The 14,971-nt window shown below is 41.5% G+C and overlaps 1 protein-coding gene across 2 annotated transcripts; it reads left to right on the plus strand.

The window, feature by feature from the left end:
• Positions 1-2,486: 2,486 nt before the first annotated feature.
• Positions 2,487-13,661, plus strand: dlec1 (DLEC1 cilia and flagella associated protein). 2 transcript variants are annotated; one of them, XM_004546752.3, is made up of 38 exons: positions 2,487-2,717; positions 2,815-2,955; positions 3,052-3,208; positions 3,895-4,008; positions 4,089-4,273; positions 4,495-4,712; positions 5,244-5,328; positions 5,430-5,517; positions 5,808-5,981; positions 6,083-6,219; positions 6,323-6,415; positions 6,569-6,659; positions 6,742-6,904; positions 7,171-7,363; positions 7,475-7,551; positions 7,680-7,842; positions 7,936-8,032; positions 8,140-8,270; positions 8,353-8,496; positions 8,589-8,719; positions 8,849-8,999; positions 9,153-9,269; positions 9,346-9,464; positions 9,559-9,738; positions 9,818-9,885; positions 9,961-10,112; positions 10,456-10,571; positions 10,674-10,744; positions 11,135-11,352; positions 11,480-11,641; positions 11,723-11,845; positions 11,946-12,040; positions 12,201-12,288; positions 12,403-12,600; positions 12,689-12,850; positions 12,935-13,085; positions 13,201-13,318; positions 13,428-13,661. In XM_004546752.3, exons 1-38 carry the CDS (start codon positions 2,601-2,603, stop codon positions 13,540-13,542), a joined length of 5,103 nt encoding a protein of 1,700 aa, XP_004546809.3. In that variant the 5' UTR covers positions 2,487-2,600; the 3' UTR covers positions 13,543-13,661. The 2 variants fall into 2 exon arrangements, with proteins under 2 accessions (XP_004546809.3, XP_076744294.1); XM_076888179.1 differs by lacking the exons at positions 2,487-2,717; positions 2,815-2,955; positions 3,052-3,208 and adding an exon at positions 3,705-3,724.
• Positions 13,662-14,971: the final 1,310 nt, after the last annotated feature.

Consider the following 14,971-nt stretch of genomic DNA (forward strand, 5'->3'; position numbering starts at 1 on the left):
AATTATAAATTAATTTCTAATTCCTGCACTATGCATTGAAAATTTAAAAAAAAAACACGTTTATATATCCTGTAAGAGTTGATAATATATTTCCAAAGCAATATCTTCTCACTATACTGTACATTCCTGTTCACCCTGACCTGATCCCCAACTAAGTAAAATTGCTGCACTGTATTTTTGATTATGTGTGGGGTTTTTGTTTGTTTGTTTGTTTGTTTTTTTATTACAGGAAAACTGTTAAAGGTGACGCAAATATTTCACTGGATTCTTACTCTGGATCACCCTCACTCTTCCTCCTCTGGCTCACAGCCCAAAGAACTGTATGATTTCTGAGAAAATTACAGTACAGTGCTTTGAATATTCTCAACTTTGAACTGATATTAATAATAATGAAGTATATTTTATTGATCCCTGTGGGGAAATTACTCTCTCTGCATTTAATCCATTCACTCAGTGAAGCGGTGGGCAGCCACTAACCAGGCGTCCGGGGAGCAGTGTGTAGGGATGGTACCTTCCTCGGGGGTACCTCAGCGTAGCTGTTCAGTGGAACCGAATCCCCGTCCTTCAGATCGTGGGGCGACCATGCTATCTACTGAGCAATCCCGGTCCCGGCTTTAAACTAAAACTGCAAAGGGTGGCACAAATATTTCACTGGATTCTTACTGTAGTTTACCCTCACTCCTACCCTTCCAGCTCACAGCCCAATGAATTGGATGGTTTCAGAGAAATTTAATAGTAAACTCTATCCCAATTACATTGGACAGAGTTTACTATCCTGAAGTGTTGTTCGTGGCTGAAAGGGTGAATCAGTTAGAGGCAGAAGGAGCTCTGCTGCTTTACAAGTGTGGAATGAAGCAACTGTGATGAGTTGTCACCTTTTGTGGCATGCTCCACTCCCACTGGTAAGCAAACTGAAGAGGATCAACACTGATGCAGGGGCGGATCTAGAGAGGTGGCATGTGCTGCCCTAAAATGATCTCTTAATACTCCTAATGCCACTTTAGCTTTGCATATGACAGTGTTCTTTATTAAAATAAGATAACATTAACACTTTGAGCCCAGCAACAATTACAGCTGAATATACATTCTAAAATTGAATATATTGCATAATTGTACCCCCCTTCCACCATTAACAAATGGTGTTATGAGTGTTGTGAGTGAGTGTTATTAACCCTCTGTGTGCTGCAACTCCAAATCACATGACCGACATGTGAAGCTGACATAGCAACAAGCTGCAGCCACCCTGAGTCTCTATTTTATCTCATGTTGAAAGTTCTTACTTCAAAGTACATCAGTTTTAAAATTTTAATGACAAGCCACTAAATCCAGAGCAATGATTAATTTTTTTTTTCTAAGCGGTTAAAAAAAAGTAAAGAAAGAAAAAAAGCCACCTCTTTCCTATTGGTGGAAAAATGTACCATGTCGACCTGTTAAAAAAATGGCAACATGCGGGATTTGGTTGTTGAGGAAGAGGGGAAAGTTTGGGGAGTTTGGGCAACAAGAGCTAACGAGTGAGAGAGTTTTGAAATGATAGATAGCTGTGGAGTTGTGTTGGGAGTGTGTAGTTAGTACATTGTGTTGTCTTATGTAGTCAGTGTGTAGTCTAAGGAGCTTCTTTAAGTTGCTTGAAGACTGGATGACTGAGAACCTTCACAGACATAGTCAGTGTGCAATGTATTTGCTGTTTTGTTGTGTGCCAGTGAGGTTATTAATGAAATAAGACAATTTGCAGGTGCAAAAGACCTCAGCCCAGCAAATGATGAAAAACATTTGTTCATGACAGTGCAGATTTCTGACATTTTGTGTAAATGTAAGCAACAATTTGAATTTTTCTAACAGAAAACAGTGTGAAACCCAAGTTAGACTTGTGTTTGTAAATGAATCGCCCCATGTTGTGTAGCTTTCTGGATTTTATACTTATTGGGATACATATTTATTTATTATTTTTTGTAACTGAGATGTTTAATTATGTGGGATACAGAAAATAATTAAGTTATAGATTACATTATGTGCTTAAAAAACGCTTTGATTTTTCCACCTCATTTGATTTCCATGGCACCACAAGAAAATTTCTCTAGATCCGCCCCTGCACTGACGACACTGCATTGGTTGGGCGTATTGCAAATATTTCAAAACTGGAAGTGGATCGAGTAGCAAAATAGTGATAAATGGCAGGATACAGAAGACTCAGGTGTTTTTAAGCCAGTCAGCACCCATACCGTAATACGCGTAAGAGGTACGGCTGGCTTGACCGTTACTTCACATGTCAGTGCTGCTCACTTGACCGCAGTCTAAAGGGAGCAGAGAAGAAGAAGATACTTAGAAGTGATTTGAACCGATTTCAATAAAACTAAACTAAACTGTCGTCCTAATATTAACACGAATTAGTACTACTACTACCAATAATATATAATTTAAATTTACATATAAAAATGCTAAAACGTAATTTCCTGTCTAGAAGGAAGTTTGGTTGTTGCTATAGCAACCCCATGTAAGAAAACATGGCTGACAAATTATGAAGTCGTCGCACCAGTTTATAAATTACTTAATCTAAGCTACGAATATATCTCTTTCTTACTAACACCTCTGTAACATTTGGCATGATCCATTTAGCTACAGTAGACGTGTCAGCTATGGAAGAGGAGCCGGAGACCAGAGGAAAGCTGCGGGCTGACCCTTCTGTGAACACTCACAGACCCGCGTGTGGAAAATCCCAGGTAAGATCCACCTGACACCTTTAAATGTCTAGGGAACATCAAAACTAATGATAATAATACTAATGAAAAAGCTAACTTCTCTTTCGTTGTATCCCAGAATATTTCTCATGTACTAGCAAGCATCTTTAAGCATCTTTACACAAACGACATAATTAGAAAAGACACTGTGTCCAACCTAGTTCAAACAAAACGTGTACGAGGCAGCTATCATGACAGATACGTTGAAGAACTCCAACAGGTAATCATATACACTCATCTACAACTTGTAAAAAAATCACTGTCAAAAGTCAGCTGAAGAATAATACAGTGTTATTTTTCCCCTATTGCCACACAGGTTCATTCGGAGTATGAACAGCGTATTAAGCAGGTTGACATGCTGGACAATCACATGATTCAGGCCAGTGCATGTGCTGCAGCCAAAGAAAACCAGGCCTATGAGAGAATGAAGGCGACAGCAGGAGATGTCTGTGATCATCAGGAACTGCTTACAGGTGAGATACTTTTAAAAACTTTAAAAACTTTTAAAAATATAACTGTGTTATATTGCTGTAATATACTAGTGTTTCTGTCCCTAAATGTATGGCTCAAAGGAACCTAACATATAAGATGTCATGATGCTGGTGGCATTCAACAAGATTTCAATCATGAAATTACAAACAAGAGGTGGGAGCTCCGGCTAAAACAAAAGAAGAAGAAGTCTGTGAACCAACCACACAGCGGGCTATTGGATTCAGGCTTCTCTCCTAGTAGTTTTTGTAAACTAGAGTAATAGAAACGCAACAGAAAACAGGTCTGCTGGTAACTCCAAACTCAACTATACTTAGTAAACAAAGCTGATAACAGAAAGATAAAGTCAGTGCTCATGGAGTTGAGGGATGAGGAATGAGGGACCAAGACACTAGTTGCTGACCACCACTGCGTTGTCTAGGTTTATATGTGTGTGGTGAGCCTTCTGCAACCAATCGGCACTAAGAATAAATCAGAGAAGTGAGAGAGTAGTAATGAAGGTGAGAATAAGAACACAAAAAGATGATGAGGGTACTGATGCACTGAGATTGTATGTATCTCTGCACTCATGTACCAAAGAGCTCATCATGCTTGCTTAATCCCACCATCTACATGTGTTTATTTGTTTTCAGAATGCCTCATTTGATTCGATTTTTATACCTATTTTCAGTCAAATCAGCCTTTTCCTGGTGTGTGGATGAAGATCTTCTTGAAATGAATAATCTGATTTCCCCAAAGGATTACTTGGCTACACAAAAACCACATGTACGAGCACCAGCAGCAGGTATCTGACCCTCTTTAACATTTATCTTAAATTTATTAGTTGCCAGTGATTCGGTGCTACAAACTTTCTTTTCTTGTCAGAAAAGTGGAATCCTGCCAAACCAACCATTGCCTTCACCATGCATGTGTCCCGAAAGCCTCAGGATGATGGTTACACAGTCATTCGCCGCCCAGAAAAAACGGGCTTTGTAGACATCCAGTTAGACCACAGTGTGACCTTTGAGTCCTGCTCAGACACCCCAAGGAGGAAGGAAACTCAAAGGGAGGTGAGGAGATTGATAAGATCTTTATATATCGCTGCTGATCCCTTTTTCCTGGGCAAAGGTCGAGTAGGTATTTTAATTCAATTTTTGTGTTTCTTCTCCAAATACAATCAAAAATAATAATGATTGGATAAAAAGGTTGTTAAACAATAGCAAAAAAAGACAACCTGGGAACAACGTGCATTCAAATTCAAAATGTAATTCCATCAAAATCATCTTCCAAGCCAAACCAGACCAAGCCTAAGCCAAAATGGAAGGGTGAGCCAAGTGTGAAGGATCGAGCGGATGGCTGGGAGAAACTTCTGAAGCTGAAAGATCGACAGAGCTTCCTTCGCAATCCGCGCTTCCTTCCCCTAAATTCACAGCAGGGCGGCACGTCCCTCATCAGGCCCAGAACCAAAGGGAAGGCAGAGCCTGAGAGCAAAGGCGCTAAAAAGAAAAGGTAATTAAAGAGAATAAAAGGCTTTTTAATAATTTCAAGGAACATCCTTATCATTTTGTGATAAGGAAGCATGTACAGTTAAGGCACATTGCTGATAGGACATTTTTGCATGGGAAATGCAGGAAGCTCAGGCAAGATAATCCCCTTCAATATCCACAGCAAACACGAGTATCATTTACCTCAGTGGAAAACAGCTGTACCCCCTTTGTGCCATAGCAGAGATGTGTAAGTTGATACTCTGAACATGATGTAGTCTCACATAATGCAGTCAGGCTGTTTACATCAAATGCACGTCCCCACACTCTACTAGACACACACAGAATCAATATGTACTGTACATAGATAAACTCTGCTGGTACAGCCAAGCGTCTCTAAAAAAAAGACAAGCTGACTATTATGTGTGTTGTGTATTGTAGTGTGACTGAAAGCCACAACTGATTGTTTCCTATCTTTCACTTCCCGTGAGCCTGTCTTTATTGTGAATACACACAATGCTCAGGTGCGGTTGTGTTTGTACTCTTACTTTGAAAGCCCCGCCGAGGAGCCGATTCCAGTCTTCCTAGCAAAACCTTCAGTGGTGGTTTTCACCAACTATAGTGTGGGAAACATCTATGAGGTGTGTTTCAGAGCTTTTATAACCAGACAAAAACGGAATCCTCCTTTTTCTGTGAATTGGTGCACTGTAACAAGCCCTTGCCCTGCCCTTTCCTGTCTCAGACTACACTGGAGCTTAAAAACGTGACTTCTTCAAGCCGCCACATCCGAGTGATCCCTCCTACCACTCCTTACTTCTCTATTGGCTTGGGTGAGCTCCTTTTGGTTCTGATTGGATGGTGCATATTTTCTTGTTGTTGATGTGGTGAGGAAATAAGCAAGTGTGTCAAAGTGTAAGTGACTGCATTAAACAGGAATGCCACAGAGCTTTAACCACAAAAAAAAGTTTTCATTTTGGACTACAGTTTTAGCATTCCTGTGGAGACAGCAGCTCCTCTGTATGCCAATATTAACCTCACGTTTTAACTTACACTAAGCTATCTGAAGATAAGCAGTACCACACAAAATTCAGATTGTTGTCATTGTGATACGTTTTGGCAGGGAGATTCCCAGGTGAAGGGGGCGTTGTTGCCCCGGGGATGAGCTGTAAGTACACGCTGCGTTTTGCTCCAGACTCCTTGGGAGACTACAAGGACTTTATAGTGGTGGAGACCCAGGCGGAGGGCCCATTTGTGGTACCGATTGAGGCATGGAGACCTCCTCCTATTCTCACTTGTATGTTTTCACTGCAATCTGCCCCACCAATTTTGTTGTTATTCACATTAGTTACTTCATTTGCCGATGTACTGCTGATATGCTTCCCTCTTATTCTTCAGTACCAAGAGTCCTGGACTGTGGTTACTGTCTCATTGGAGGAGTCAAGTTTGTTGAGTTTCTGTGCCAAAATGTGGGCCTCAGCACTGGGACCTTTTGCATTATTCCCAAGGACGAGTGGCCAGCTTCAAATTTTAGGGTAAAAAAACTGACACATATAAATATATCAATGTTTTAATTCAGTTTTTCTGCAACCAAACAGCTCAGTCTCATTCTCATTAGCTCCAATTTTCTTTATATAGTCTTTGGCCAGAACATACTTTTCTGAGCAGCCACCCTTTGCTGTCAGTCCCTCCCTTTTTGTACTGGAGCCAGGAGAGGCCACTGTTGTTGAGGTGAGTCTGGATTTAAAATCAGGTAGAGTAATATGTTAATTCAATTCTTCTTTGTTTTTTCCTTTCAGTTCCCCCACCTCTGACTTCTAATCAGCTGACTGTATCTATGGAAACTGAGCATGTAAAAAAAAAAGTGTTAATGTGGATTTACAGGTGGTTTTCTTTCCAACCACCGCTGAGAAGAGCTGCCAGGTTTTCACTGTTGTGTGTGACAACTGCCAGGTGAAAGACATTTCCATTGAAGGTAAATCCCAACAAGAGGCATTGCTAAGAGCTATGCTCCGCAATAAATTATGCATTGTGTGTAATGTGCGTTTGCTTCTCAGGTGAGGGCCAGCTGATCGCACTGGAGCTGGTGTCTGTGTCTGGGGGGGAGGAGCCTCCTGTGGTTGGAGAGGTGCATGACCTTACTGCAGAGCACTTTATCCGTTTCAGCCCATGCAACCCTCACTCTGTGCAACAGAAGAAGCTTGTCATCAGAAACAATGTGTAAGAGTCGCACGTCTCATGTGTTTTATAAGCAAATCTCTTCCTTTTCAAATTTTTGGCCACAGGGTAACATAAGATAGGGTTCAAGCACCCGTACTAGCTGTATTAACATTGCTGAAGTTTCCCGGATGGAATAATGAAATGCTAATAAACTCTGTTTCTGACTCTGTGTTGTTGTTTTTTGCAACAGCAAAATTCCTTTCAGAGATCAGTAAATAACACATTTTATGTCTGTTTCTTTCTCCTTTCTTCATCTCGGAATAAAGCCACTTGGAGCTTCCTTTTCACTGGCAGATCATGAAGCCCAACTTGCATCCTCTGCTTCCACGGGAAAGCCCTGATGCCTCACATATCCAGTTCCACTTGGCCACAGACGAGGTTTTCCATGTCAGCCCCTCAACAGGCATCCTGGCTCCCTGCCAGGACCAAGAGTATCTGCTCATCTTTTGTCCTAAAGAGGTAAAGAGGACTCGGGATAAATAGCTGAAAAAAATAAATAAATCCAGCAATCATTGTATCATTGTGGTAAACAATGTTGCATTTCTTGAATGAAGAATGTGTTTTCTCAAGTTAAAGGATTATCACAGTGTCTGCCACTTAGTCCTGAGAGACATCCCCCAGCTGCCACCAGAGCCTTCCGACAGCAGGTTGATAAATGTTAATATAACAAAATAAAATCACAAGCTCTCACACATGATGCTTACTAAACAATGCCTGCCTTGTTCATTTTTTATTTTTTTGTATCTAACAAATTGTATAATTTGGGGAGATATAGCGTCCTTCAGCCCGTGCAGCCTGGCTCCAAGGTAACAAGCGTCATCATCATGGAGATAGAGGTCAAGGGGTCAACGGAGCCTTATCAGATCTTGCTGGAGCCTTACGCCATTGTGATCCCCGGAGAGATTTTTATTTGCACACCCACTTCAAGGCAGTTCAAGGTTAGTTTCTAATAGTGGAGTTAAATCACTTCATTCTGCTCCCACATCGCTATTATTAATGAATTTATTGTTTCTGTGTTGTACGTGCACCAGATGTGGAACCACAGCAAAACCTTCATCTGTTTTCAATGGGAGAGAATTAACAGCAGCTGTCATGTAATAGAAGTGGAGCCATCGTCTGGCAGAATAGGTGCATTACAGAGTTGATCTGCTTAATGGTGCAAAAAAGTATAATTTTTAAATGTTTATATCTTTTTTGTTTTTTGGCTTGACAATTCTTTACTGGGCCGTATCCAGAGGAGAATGAATGTTTTGACTTCAGTCTTACTGTGACGGGAGGGAAAGCAGAGAATATTGTGACTAGTTTGGTTTGCCACATACAGCACCACCATGAGCCGGTCACTCTGGCTGTAGAAGTCTCCTTCAAAGTAAGATTGAACCACACAGCATAAATGCATTACTGTAGCGTCTATTTTTGTGACATTACTATCATTTGGTGGTGTTAAACAGGGCCCCACAGTGACTCTCAATGTGCCCAGCATTGACTTTGGACCCATAAGACCCAGAGAACAGACTCAGACTACCCTGCTCCTTACCAATACCACCCAGCTGGAAGCCTCTTGGATCCTGGAGAGAAAGCATCAAGACTCACAGGTACATAGGAAACACGATAAAATGAAAGCTAGGCTGACTGTTCATTCTGTTCATGAAGTGACTCCATATAAACAATCTGTGTTGCTGCTTAGATCTCAGTTGAACCCAGCAGGGGTCTCTTGCCTCCCTTGGCCTCTTGCAATGTGGACGTGCTCTTTAAGCCACATTCCTGCCAGCTGTTTGAAACTGAGCTGGAACTGACTGTGGAAAATGGGACAGGATGGTAAGGAAGCACAGTCACATAAAACAATGTGATTCCTCCTTTTAGTCTAGAATACAATCCACAAAAACCATATTAACCATATTAATAAGATGTGAGTAAGTAACAGCACTACCTGTGTGTTCCCTACAGTCACCTGTCAGTGCGAGCAGACGTGCAGTCGTCCCACGTCTGTCTTCTGAACTGCACGCTGTCCTTCCCTGAACTTTATGTTGGAGCTTCTGCCACAGGCACCGTAACTCTTTTCAATCAGACCCTGCTGCCATCACAGTTCAGTTGGCTGGTATGCAACACAACATTCACTGTATTAAGTTGCACTAGCGTATGCAGGAAAAGGTTGTTTCAGTACATATTATTAATGGGAAATAGATCTTTCTCCATGGACATGTGGGCTATATCAAGCTTGTCTTTTAATAGTTATTGTTGCTTTGAACAGGCCGAGCTGCAGGGCAAACAAGCTTCACTGTGTTCAGCCACCTTTGACCCCTCCTCTGGTACTCTGGGACCTAAAGTCAGCATGGAGATCACAGTGACTTTTACTGCTCACACAGACGTAAGTGCTAGTTTGCAGCATTTTTTTGAACACACCTAAAGTTTGAAAGAAAAAAGTCTCACCTTTTTTCTTCTAGCTCGAGCTGACCGAGGTTGCTGCTGTCTGTGAAGTCCAGGGAATGAACTCCCCTCTTGTTGTTGGAATTGTGGCCAAACCCAAGAAACTCAGTGTGTCTTACAGTGTGCCCGGTGTCTGGTAGTGAACTTGCCTTAAAGTCTTGCATCTAAAAATCCACTGCATCAAATAACTCCGTTTCAGATACTGAAAAAACTGTTTTTTCTCGTTCTAGTCCAAATGGTCAGAGTCCTTCAACACCAGTACTTGAGTTTGGAGATGGTGTCATTTTGAAGAGTGCTGTTAGCAAGCAGTTACTGATAACCAATCAAACTGCTATCCCGGCTCCTTTTACCGTAGAGGCAGAATATTTCACCTGCCATGCCTTGAAGCCAAATAAGCAGCCAGAGAAAAGGTGAAGGGAGCTGAATTATTGATCAAAGTATAACTCTGCTTTGACAGAAAATCTGACACTGGCTGCATCTTAATCGCAGATTTGCATACGTCACGAATCCGCTCCACTCTCTTCAAGCTAAGAAAGCAGAGGAAAAAGCACATGAGGGTATGCATCATCTTCAGATTGTGCTTTTGATATAAAGAAACAAGGAACTGACTCTGTTTGTTTGCTCGTTGCCAGAGTTTGTGAGTAGCCTGCTGGCTCATGGAAAAGGCGCCGCTTTTTTTGTCACGCCACACACGGGGACACTCGGAGCGTTTGAGAGTCGGGCTGTGGACGTGACTGCCTACACTGACATGTGGGGGGAGTACACAGACCACCTCATATGCAAAGTATGTTGCCACAGTTTAAGCTAATAAATGTGATGTAACTGATGTAATAAACTGGATATAAAACATGGATGTAGCTACTAAGTCTTAAAAGGTAAAGCCATTGTAGAACTACCTTAAATCTGCATTTCTTTTAATGGCCAGCAGGTGGCGACACCTGTTTTCTGCTCTACGATCTCAGAAAACATGTTCCTGATGAGTTTATGGTGTCATTTAGTACACACTGATGTTCATTTTGTAAACTGTGGATAAAGCAGGGAGTGATTGTGCAGTGTGTCTTGAGTTCTATGGTGAATCTAAATGGCCTCTTTCTTTATTTTAATTCAGTACTTTATTTTTGATCCAGGTGGGGGATCTCAAGCCTGTGCTTATTCCCATCCATATGACAGTGAAAGGCTGCCCCCTCTACTTCCAGATGACGGGCCCACGAGCACAGGATCAGAACCAGGGACCAATCATACAGTCTGTTCCACAGTCCTTTTCCCCAGCTATTTATACCTATATTTGTGTATTTTTAATGAGCGGCTATCTCATTTAATGAGAAATACCTCTCCTCATCATTAGGTTTGGCACTCATGTATCGGGTGGTGACACCGTTTCTCGTTCTCTTCGCATCAACAATCCCACCATGTTTGGTAAGTGTTCTCAGTAAACACTGTGTGCTGGAAAAGGACTTAATGACCCTGTCGTTTCCTGTCTGAGGGACTAACTGCATTCCAGCTTATTACTGGAATAAAAAATATCAAATGGGATTTATAATAGAGCTTAATAGATCAATATATATATATAATATATGTATATAAACAGAGCTTCGGCTTTACTGGTAGCTGCTGTTTTGGCGCTTTTAGGTGTTTTCGAGTGGCTTTCGGTGCTTTTGAGAGTGCTGTCCTTGCCATTGTGAAATCCTATTATCTGCTCATCAGTCAACTGGAAAGCACTTTGAATTGCACTTGCCCGTAGGACATAAATACAGCTTGAAGAAATAAGTTCTAAATGATATAATGTAAATGTCGGCTCGGTGACAGATATTCGTTTGGACTGGGAGACTTACAACGTAGATCAGAACGACGGTAAACTGCTGGACTTTGTGGTGGTGTTTGGAGACGCTTTCCCCCTTAAAGATGCTGATGGCAACGAGGTGCTGAGCAGCGCGCTGAGGCTTTCTAGCTTCAATGAAACAGCATGGGAAAAAACACGCACCACAGTTTCTGAGGAAACAAGTGCTTCTCTCCAAAGCTTGACTGTGAGTATATATTGAACACCATGATGCAGATGCTTAAAGATTTTACCACACATCCTGTGGGAAAACCTCATAAACGCACATTTTCTTCTTTGAATGGCTCGACCTAGCTTTCCTGTATTGATTTCAGGATGTGGAAGAGGAAGAATATATGTCTGAAGATGAGCGTGGGGAAGAAGAGGAGACTTGTCTTTATCCCTCTCTTGGAAAGAAAAAACTCATATCTGTCCACATCAGGCCTCACATGGGCAACCTCTCAGATTACCCCTTCTGCATCACACCGCAACAAATAGTACGGTCGGAGGATTTTAGCCACGTGCTTGTTGTCTGTTATTTCATCTGAGTAATGATGCTTTTCTTTGTAAATCTCAAGGTGATTCCAGCAAAGAGCAGCAGAGCCATCCATGTGTCTTTTACTCCTTTGACCCTTTCTGGGGCTGCTCGTAAGTCCAGATGTGTCGGCTTGGCTCTGGGTTTTATGAACCTAGACTCCGAGGTAAGCTGTTGTGATTCGATGTTAAATCCTGGGAAATGCAAACAGTAGATAACTGTGATCCAGCCTAAATCCTTATACTTTATTGTTGTGTGTAATTCAGCTGGCTGCTTGTGTTCCCGGTAAAGTTGGGAGGGCTCAGGGTTTGGATTTAGAGCCCGTCAGAGTGGATCTACTAGCAGCCGTTCAGACTGCAGCGTAAGCAATTATATTCCTGCTATTTATCCCCACCCGGACACGTAATGCATCCTGCTCGATTTATGTTTCTTAAATTAAAATAAGCTGAGGTTAGGTAAAAGCAGCTCAGAGGTGGTCTGATTAAGTTGCATATCTTCCTCTTGACTTCCTGTCGCTGCAGGCTTTTAGTGCAGGCGGAGGAGGACGATGGGGTGCTGGAGTTTTGTGCTTCGGCCGGTGATTTACTGATGGCAAACTCAAACAACGAGGTAGGTCTGAGAAGTGTACAACACTAATCACCAGTGCTCTGACATGCAAGTGCACACATGAGATGTTTGTCCCAAGTTAATTTTGAACAGTCTATTTTTCTTTTTTTTTTGCAGATAGTAGTGCGTGAATTTGACATCACACAAAGCTTCCAGCTGAAAAACACTTCAGAGATGCCCCTGCACTTCAGCCTGGGGACTCAGCCTCCGTTTTCAGTGGTCAAACCAAAACCCAGAGGCCCGACCAGCACCTCCAGGAATCCTCCGTCTGGGGACAATCAGTCTTTAGTGCTTAAGCCACAACACAGCATGCGGGTGAGATGAGTCATGGATGCAGCAGCATCATTAGAATTTGATTTACACAATTATTTGTAAGTGTTGCCCTCTTTTGTTTAAATACTAGGTGAAAGTGGCCTTCCACTGTTCCCTGCCTCTTCTGGACCATGTGGAACAGACAGATGAGGAAATCCCTCCTGGGGTGAAGCTGATCCACGGTGCAAACGGGCAGATGAAGCTGAGGTTCGAGCAGAATCTCCTGATTCACTACAGCAACAACACCCTGCAGGTTAGGGACATCTGTTCAATGCGTGTATAACAGCTCGGTTGGGAGCTGCTATATGACCTCACATAGTCTATTTGCTCTGTGCAGACGGTGCCACTCTGCGCTCATCTGGATCTTCCAACACTGCGTTTATCTGCTGTCAGCGTCGACTTTGGGCTCTGCTATGTGGGCCAGACGCAAACCAGAGAAGTAAATCTGTACAGCTGTGGAGCCCACATGTTCTGGAAATCTATTACAAGTAATCACAAATCAATCAGTGACCTCTATGTTGCCTAGAAATCTATCTTTCTATGTGAAGCCCAAATTGCTTTGCATAGCATGTCAGCCTTACTCGTGTCATTCACCCTGTGCAGAGTCAGTTGAAGGGGACTCCCATGTGTTCGGAGTAACACCTGACTTTGGACTGCTCGGGTCCAAGGAGCACCGCGTCACCAGCAGCAGCCAGTGTCTTCAGATCAGCTTCACTCCCGGGTAATGCAGCAAACCATCGAAAGAATTTTTACTATTGAAATCGTAAACAGTAAAAAATACCCAGCTAGCTTTACGTAACGCGTTCAAAGTGTGTTTATGTGTGTTTCAGTGACGACAGAGAGTTCAGCACTCTCCTGGTTATCCGGTCTCCTCTCATAAAGACGTCTGTCACGCTGCAGCTCCGGGGAACAGGATCCTTTGATGAAATGTCCAGGTCGAGCTAAATAAGCTAAAGGTGTTGAATCTCTTTATTTATAGTTGATCTGTAAGAATATAAATAAATATAAAAGGTCATTTCTGCTCTTCTTTTATTCTTTATGTACAGCGGCATTAAAGTGCTTGCAGCGAACACTAAGTCATGACTGTTTTCATAAAGACATTTAATTACGAAAAGATACAGACAGAAAGATGCAGCATGTTAAGACTCGCAGTAGCAAACTCCAACTTCCTGTGTTTAAATATTAATTAGTGATTTATCCAGTAAAACAGCAATGTGGCTTCTGTTGGCACATAGCCTTGAGGCCACTTCATTGTGAAATAGCTATATAATAGCTACATTCACATGTATCATACAACTCCAATTTTAAAAAAAGTTAGTAAACTTCAAAATCTAAATAAAAGGAGAATTCAGTAGTTTGCAAATGTTCGAACCCATATTTTAATCACAACAGATCATAGAACAGTTATGAAATGTTTAAAACTGCAGCAATCCACAATTTTAAGAAAAATATTGGCTCATTTTGAATCTGATGTTAGCGACACACCTCCAAAAAGCTTGGACAGTGCCGACAAAAGGCTGAAGAATTAAGTGATTCTAAAAAGAAACAGCTGGAGAAACATTTTACAGTTAATTCGGTTCATTTACAGCAGGTCAGTATCGTGACTGGGTATAAAAAGAACATTTCCCAAAAGCCTTTCAAGAAAAACCACTAAACAAATTGCATCTACAAATTCTGAACACATTTCAGAATAATGTTGCTCAACTTAAAATTGTGAAAATTTTGAAAATCTCATCATCTACAGTAACATAATATCATCAAAAGATTAAGAGAATCTGAAGAAATCTCTTCTGTGTTTTTTTTAGATGTCTTATGCAGTCTGGAAAATTTGAGGCAGCAGCTAACCCTCCATTTTAGTCCCAGTGGACCTAAAAACCATGCAAAATGCCCAAGAGACAGTAGCCAGAGCAGAAAACTGCCAAAGACACTAGAAAAGCTTTGAACATTGCTTTAAAAAAAGACTTTCCCAGTATTTTAAGGGTTCCCTGAGGTGCTCCTCTTACTGACAGAGAGGCCTCATTGATTCCCAACAAATCGATATCAGCCACAGTTTGCATGTGCATTTTTTCCATTTTTCTAGGAGACCACTTAGCAAAATGTAAAAGCTAGAAGGATAAGCGCCAGTATGTAAACATGTTCATTAAACATATACTCTATTCTAACTGGTTTTCCCAGCACTCGTAAAGGCAAAGGTTCAATACTCAGCAATCAGTTTAAAATTCATTCTGCATGGTTTTTTACACATGAGACACATGAATATTAGTATGATTTTAATATTTCTGCAGATGGCCAATAGACAAAGGTTATGTTATATACTATGACCTATATGTAAGCGTATATGACTCAAGTATATAATGGTATAGTATGTGGTTTG

Source organism: Maylandia zebra, linkage group LG9, assembly GCF_041146795.1.
Source record: "Maylandia zebra isolate NMK-2024a linkage group LG9, Mzebra_GT3a, whole genome shotgun sequence".
In the NCBI taxonomy this organism is placed as follows: Eukaryota; Metazoa; Chordata; class Actinopteri; order Cichliformes; family Cichlidae; genus Maylandia; species Maylandia zebra.